Below are 7598 nucleotides of genomic sequence, written 5' to 3' on the forward strand. Positions count from 1 at the left end.
CCCCCTTTCCCATTCACTCCCCCCTCCTCCAGCACCACCTTTTTTCCTCTCATGCAATACCAAAACTGACCCTGCCTGGCAGAGGGACTCTGCTGGGCGAGCGGAGCCCACGTCGCCGGCACACCGCGGGAGCCGGCTCTCCCCTCCAGCCTCCGCAGCCCCTCCGGGGCATCGCCGCCGCAAGTTCGCCGGAGGCAAACGCCGGGGCCGGGGCGCTTCCTCCGGGAGCCGGAGAACGGTCGCTGCCCACGGGCTGTCCCTTTGCCCCGGCCCGGTCGGGGCCGTGGGGCGGCGACGAGGGAGAGCGGCCCCCGGAGGGCATTGCCCGGAGGCAGCGGGGCCGGGACCGGCAGGAAATGGAAGGATGAAGTGTGCAGCCGGAGCGGTGATGTTCCTTCTCTCCTTGCTTTCCCCTGCAGGAACGTAATCCGCAATGCTAGTTCTCAGGTTGCTCAATGTTGTCGCTCCAGCCTACTTCTTGTGCATCTCCCTAGTGACCTTCGTCCTCCAGATCTTTCTCTTCATCCCCAGCATGTTCAGAGACCCTTCCACCACCCCACTTTTCTCTCCTGCTCTGCTGCATGGGGCCCTCTTCCTCTTCCTCTCAGCTAATGCCCTGGGCAACTACGTCCTTGTGATCCAGAGCTCCCCCGAGGACTTGGGCAAGGGCTTAAACTTGGGCGAAGGAGCCGAAGTGGTGGCGGACTGGCTGGATGGAAGCAGGTCCCCTGGCTCAGCCTTGCCCAGCACTCACTTCTGTAGACTGTGTGCCAGAGTCACCCAGAGGCATGACCACCACTGTTTCTTCACAGGGAACTGCATTGGGAGCAGGAACATGCGAAACTTCATCATGTTCTGCCTCTACACCTCCCTGGCTTGCCTCGACTCCTTGGTGGCAGGCATGGCTTACATTTCTGCTGCACTCTCCATGTCCTTTGCGGACCCGCTGGCCTTCCTCACTCTTCTGCCTCACTCCATCAGCCAGTTCTTCTCAGGTAAGGACTCCTTATAGATAAAGAGCACCTTCCTGCTCCGAGGCTCCTGCAGTGGGGGGGACATGATCTTCCTTGGATAGCTGTGCGTGGGGAAAGGTGGTGGGAAAATGGGCAAGAGGGAGAATTGGCTGTGTTCAACAAAGTCCTCTTTGGAGGTTAGAGACAGCCTTTGCAAAGGATTTTGCTTCACCTGAAATAGAGGCTGGGACCCACTCCAGGCTACAGCCACAGCCCTATTCCTATAACCAGCTCGTGGTGCCAGAACAGGGCTATCAGTCATGCAGGGAGTGTGTTGCATTAAACAGAGGAGAGGGATTTCACTCATTGTACTTCAGGTGAGGGGGATCTTTTGCCTGTCCTACAGACATAGGTGGGGGGTCTGTAGGGTTTTTGTATCTTACAAGTCCGCAGGTTCCCCGTAACCCAGCAGAGATATTCTCATTGTCTTCATCCAAATCTCCATTCACCCCCTCCACTGTCACCCACCTCCTGCCTCCTGGCAGCACAGAGTTACTGAGATCTTGCCATCCTTTCAGTACGGGAGAATTGGGGTTCAGGCAACAGAAACCAAGAGCAGAGTTAGTGTGACATGATTAGCCACCTCTTTCATGACCCCAGACTGGGACACAGGTCCACAGAGAACCAGGGGAAAATCTCTCTGCCTTCTCTTTGTATGAGCTCCGCATCAAAAGCAAGTATCTCTTTCTCCTTGTCCCCATCCCTTACCCTTCATTCTGCTTCTCCCCTTCTCCCCTCTCTCCCTGCCCTTCCATAAATCTCCACAAACTTTCCCCTTCCCCACTCCTGATTCCGTTCCCATAACTTTTCCTCTCCTCTTCCAGCCTTGCCTCTTCACCTTTCAACGTGCCCTCAAACTCTCCAACATCAACCCTTTCTCTGTCCAAAATCAAGAACTAGACAAAGCCTGGTCTCAGAGAACTGCCAGTGCAGACAGCTCAGGCCGGTATTCTGCCCTGAAAGCAACTGCAGAAAAATGCTATTTCTCCCCCTTTGCAGCTCATGCCTCGCACACTTAGATCAGCTTTTGTTAGACTAAAATAGGTATCCCATATATTTTAGCTTTGCAGATTCAGCTGAGCTCAGTATGAAGGGCCGGCAATCTGTTTTGGCTCGTGCACCATCACCAGAATTGTTGATTATGATCTGAGTGTGGAGTCTCCGCTGCTGGGGATACAGGAGCCAGAGAGGCCCCAGCTTGCTTTTAGAATTCCAGGCTGGGTTTGCAGGGTTGCCATCTGAAAACAAACAAATATCTCTCTACTTGGCAAATTAGCAGATTTGTCATGGTAATCACTGAGAGACAATAAACATGAAATCCTGGCATGACATTTTTATGGAGTCATTTTTCCAAGCAGAAGAATTTTTTGTAAATAATGTTGCATGAGCTTCACTAGCATTAAAAACACTGGGAATGGTTTTCCCCTGTGCCTAAGCTGTACTCAGCACAGCAGCCTGGGAGGGGGAGCAGGGATGTGGGAGGAGATTATCGAGGAATTAGTTCTCTCTCTCTCTGACTCTGTGGGCTCATCTGCACTGAACTGGGTCCTGGCATATGTTTGAAGAGCCACTGAAGTGCCCCGGCTCTGGTGTCAGCAACTGCAGTGCCAAAGACAGCACGGGAAGTGTTTGAGTGGGACACAACCGAGCTGGGCGCAGAGCTGGGAGCTGAGAGCCAAAACACCCTCGAGATGCAGCAGCTCCCAGCAGCTCCCTCCAAACCTCTGGCGCAGCTGGGGGAGAGCTGCTGCCTCACATGGCAATATAAGGGCACGTGGTGTCTTAGTTGCTTGGGAGGAATGGCCCACTGGGTTTCTACCAGCACCTTTAACCTCCAGTTCAGGAAAGGAAAACATAGCCTGGAATAGTTACCTGGAAGGATTGTCCACCCAATATTTTTCAGTTAACATAACTATTACTGAAGGGTTGTTATAAGGTCCAAACACAGCATTGTTATAGTAGGGAAAAAAGTTTGCCTTTCTTCTTCTCCGCCATGCCCTCCTCATGCACTGGAGGAGGAGTAAAGGAGGATGAAGGGTGAATCTGCTGGTCTTATGTCAACTGAGTGTTCCCTGCTTTCATGCTGGGAAAATTTTCTGTTGGCTCGTTCTGCCCAGACTCGGGCATGGATTTTAGAATCTGACCCAGAGCCTATAATTTCAGCCTGTGATTCAGCTTTTCTGGCACAGATAATGTATGGCAATAAGCTTGAGATCACACCGGGTCAGTTAGAGAAAAGGTGAATCCGAGACTGAAATGGACTGTGGTGATGAGGGACAAATGGAGAGCACTTTTGTAAACACAGGTCAGATTGGATCCACAAAAGAAATTACAGAAATTTTTTTATGTAGGTAACCTGAAAAAAAGGTTAAAAAAATCATATATTTTGAAAGCACGGCTCAGAGATGCTTAATATTTGCAAGGGGAAACAAGGGTAATTACTCTCTTGATGTTGAATTTCAGCAGCTCATAGAAATCAAGCTTACAGCTGCCCTGCAAAGGCTCTAAAGAAAAAGCTGTCTTTCTCCATATCCCATCTGAATATCAGCTACAGGAAAGAACAAATGTCTGTCACACTCTGGCCCAGTAGAAGAGGGGCAGAGAAGCCCATATTTGGCTCTGGGGTTCCTACCTGGTAGATTGAGTTATTCTGACAGAATTGGTATGAGGGTTTGTCATCATCCTAGGGGGCTTGCTCTTCCCTTGCTGCATTGCATATGAAGCCCACTGAGCTGAATGGATTCTAATGAGAAGGGAAAGATGACGTTGCATTTAGGAAGAAAACTGAATGGCTCCTTTGCCTTTTTCAAGTAACGAGAGTCTCTGAAAGCCCGAGGCTGTAGTCAGTGTCCTTACAAATCATCCTCAGAGGGGTCTGCTGGCCAAGCCCAAAGCTTGATGTGATTGTCACAGGTCAGCCCCAATCTCTCACTTACAGCACTGCCAGGTGGAGAAGCTGGGATTCACAGATTGCAAAACCAGATGACACCACCTAATCCAGCCTTCTGTATAAGTGAAGCAAGAGACGCTTATCCAGACACCCTTGTATTAAATTTAAAACCTGAAGCAGCCACATACTGGCTCGAGGCAGCACACCTCTGCTGTCCGTGCAATCCCTGCTCCAGCAGAATTGCTCTTCTAATGCCGTAGAGCAAGCAGAGTTTTCACCAGCCCAAGTGTGTCTGCCCCATCTGGAGGGATGGGAACACGTGAGAGCTTTTTCATTCTTAAACCTCGCAGGAACCAGTGAGAGGTATATTTATACCAGTATTGACACACATTTAATTTTCTTTGTATGCCTGGGTGCAAATATGGGTGTTTAATAATATACCAATATACGCAAAATACATGTGTACACATTCATATGCACACACAGAGAATATTATTTTAATGGGCTTAGATCTGCCTACGCACTGAAAGGTCACTCAGTGATACCTGCTATTATACTAATATTTTCCAGGAGGAGTTCTAAAATCATTGTAGAGGAAAGGGCCCGCAGAATATTTTTATTTAAATACATTCAGCATAAATACATGCTACAAAAAAGTTAAATTAGGAGCTTCAGACCTACAAAGTATTTTGAATATTCTAGCAGCACTTTAAAAATGGAATTTGAATTGTATTTTGGAAAGTTTTCTGTTTCTGTTTCTTGAATTCATATGAAAACTGCCTTTGCCCAATGGTAGGAAAGTCATTACTGATTTATTTTTCTTTTCTAACATATTTATATATTATGTATATAGTGTTTTTTGAGAGAGAGAGTGGAAAATCCCAGATCTTTCTGCCTAGTAATAATGCACACAGTAAGGCTTCTGGAAGCATCTACATGCTGTAGGACCCATAACTCTTCAAAAGGAACCTATAAATCTTAGATTCACTGTGATGAGCAGCTAGATCCTTAACTAAATTAACCATTCTTTAAAACAGTGCTGAAGTCTTCGAGACATGTTTCACTTCTGCCTGATTTTGCCCCTGTAATCTAGATCCTCACATTAACAGGAAAGGGAGAAGTGTATGGAGACCATTATCATTTAAGTATTTCCCCAGCGAGGTCCATGGCATCAGACACTACAAAGGGAACAGTATTACACAGCTAGAGGAGCCAGCCTGTCTTCCTTCTAACTACCCACTTGTGGCCACAGGATATAGGCAGCTCGTTGGTTCTTGGGGATGAGTGTTACACTGGCCTGTGAGGTGTACCTAAACTCTTTCTTTTATCGTCCTCTTTCTCCCTGACTCTTGGTCTGCAGGAGCTCTCCTTAGCTCCGAGATGTTTGTCATCCTCATGCTCTACCTCTGGCTTGGGATTGGACTGGCCTGCGCTGGCTTCTGCTGCCACCAGATGCTGCTGATCCTGCGTGGGGAGACGCGGTACCAGGTGCGGAAAGGGATCGTGGTAAGAGCCCGGCCCTGGAGGGAGAACCTGCGAGAGGTCTTTGGCAAGCGGTGGCTGGTAGGACTTCTCATCCCTGTGCTGAACGTGGGAAGTGACTACCGTAGGCAGAAAGAGAAATAAAATCCCCAGGCGTGTGTGTGCATCCCATGCACACAACACCTCCCCTGTTCTCTCCCACTGTCTCCTGGATCACTAAAGAGCTGGGTGACTCCATCTCTCGGGATTGCAGCCTCTGTGGGAGGAAAGGATGGGCTATCAAACAGAATAAATTTAGCATATTAACAAGGAGATCACAAACCATGTAGATGAAGAGATACTGCAGCTTAGTAGTCACATCACTGCACCTGCGTACGTGGCAACAGTCTTTGAACTAGCAGAAAAATTAGTCAGACCCTCCTGTGGCTTCGTGCCCGGCTCCTCCAGCCCCCAGCCCCATTAGCCACCTTATATATCCCTAACGAACTGCAGCAGGAGCTTCCAGAGAGCCTGGGCTGTTGCGGTAGACCATAAAAATGAGGTCTCTGTCTGTTCTTTGGGAGGGGTCTGCAGGGTGCCTTTTTGGCTCTTACATACTTGAGGTAACGTCACAGCACTGAGAAGCCTTTAATGACAGAACTGCAATGCAATCAAGCCACCCTAGGAGCAGGCTATGCACATGGCTAAGGCGGCAGGTAAACCTTCTCTCCACGGGCTGGAAAATCAGGAAGGAAACAAAGAGAAATAGAGAATTCTTCATTTCTGTTCTCAATCTGCTCCCTATGCAATGCTATGTCAGGACTGTAGCTCTGCTACTTATTTTTAGCAGTCCTTTGCTCAACGACACAGTCCAGGCAAAGCTGCCCTTCTGACAGGGAGCAGCAAAGCAGATAAATCATGATCAGATGGAGGCACAAGGAGAGGAAACGGCCGAGGTGAATGAACAGGCTGTGTCAGAGAAGCTGTGTGATGAGGCGGGCTGTGTGTGCCTGTGAGAGAGGGGAGGAAGGGTGGACACACAGCCAGCTGTCAGTAGGGTGCCAAGAGCCCCCGCTGATGCCTCTGAGCCCTGATGCATCTCCCTCTCACAGGGACACCTGCACCATTAGTGCTGTGAAGAGTTCAAAATCACCAGAAGACAGGGAGGTTTTCCAGCTGGGCAGGAAGCTTCACTTTGCACTAAAACAAACAAAAAAATGTTTACCTCAGACATCCCTGCCACACCGTATTTATAGGCTCTCCAGGGCAATTCCCTCTCGCATTGCTGCAGAGGGGCAAATTCATCCATGTTATAACTCCATTAAGGAGGTTAATGGAATTACTACAGGGATTAATCAGCCTAATGTGTCAGTTGTTTTCTAGCAGCAGCAACAGCCCATGAGATCAGTGCTGAGATCCTATGCTAATAGGTGCCTTAAGAAAGGATACCATGACATCTCTACCAGGATCATAGTGCTGGATTCCCCAGCAGCTGCAACAAGAAGCCTCTGTTTTGGAAAACTGCATCAGCTTATGCGGGCTGGATAGGAATCCATTGCTTCTCTTTAATAGGCTGGGGAGTATGCTGACAAGCCGTGAAAAATGTTATTTCTTCCTCAGAAATGCTCTCAGTGCATCCCAGGTCAAGGAATGCACCTGCTTTCATCCTTGCGTTTCTCACGAGCCATAACAGAGGCACTCATCGCTACAGGCTTTGTAACCATCCTTCACTGCTACACACTTGTATACACATTTGGATCAATAACAAACAAAGTCGATTGTGATGAGCAGAGTAGCCATGAGAATATACTGGAAAAACCCTTAGCTGGATAATTAAAACCTGTAGGATATATGACCTTCCACAATCCGTGTGTTCACATGAACGCACCACTGTTTCCATCTGTAATACACTGTATTTTCGCTAACAGTGAACAATAAAAAGTGTTCTGATTTTTTACATGAGCTGTATTGTGCTTTTTGACAGTTCATTAGCTGTCTGTACATTTGTTGCAGCATACACACAGGCACGTTGAAGGAAAAAGTTAGGATTTGCTTATTGCTAATAATTCATCATATGGTTTTGGACAAGTCCTTTCAACCTTCATACTTTAATGTAATGATCAATCTAAAAATGCATCTAATAACCAACTTGCAGACCCATTCTAATTTCTATTTATAAATTACACTATCAACCTCAACAGAAAGCTACAGGAAAATTAAGCTATTATCATCAC

At 47.9% G+C, this 7598-nt stretch overlaps 1 protein-coding gene across 1 annotated transcript; it reads left to right on the top strand.

Moving 5' to 3' along the window:
- Window positions 1-41: 41 nt before the first annotated feature.
- Window positions 42-7321, top strand: ZDHHC22 (zinc finger, DHHC-type containing 22). The gene is made up of 2 exons (XM_014941841.1): window positions 42-995; window positions 5264-7321. Exons 1-2 carry the CDS (start codon window positions 434-436, stop codon window positions 5527-5529), a joined length of 828 nt encoding a protein of 275 aa, XP_014797327.1. The 5' UTR covers window positions 42-433; the 3' UTR covers window positions 5530-7321.
- The last annotated feature ends 277 nt before the right edge of the window (window positions 7322-7598 follow it).

This window comes from Calidris pugnax, unplaced genomic scaffold (genome assembly GCF_001431845.1).
Source record: "Calidris pugnax isolate Ruff unplaced genomic scaffold, ASM143184v1 scaffold56, whole genome shotgun sequence".
Taxonomy (NCBI): domain Eukaryota; kingdom Metazoa; phylum Chordata; class Aves; order Charadriiformes; family Scolopacidae; genus Calidris; species Calidris pugnax.

Excerpts from the sequence above, each read along its gene's own strand:
- ZDHHC22 (XM_014941841.1), top strand. The coding sequence starts at position 434 with ATGCTAGTTCTCAGGTTGCTCAATGTTGTCGCTCCAGCCTACTTCTTG. Across the intron at positions 996-5,263 it reads CATCAGCCAGTTCTTCTCAG|GAGCTCTCCTTAGCTCCGAG; the intron begins GTAAGGACTCCT and ends CTTGGTCTGCAG.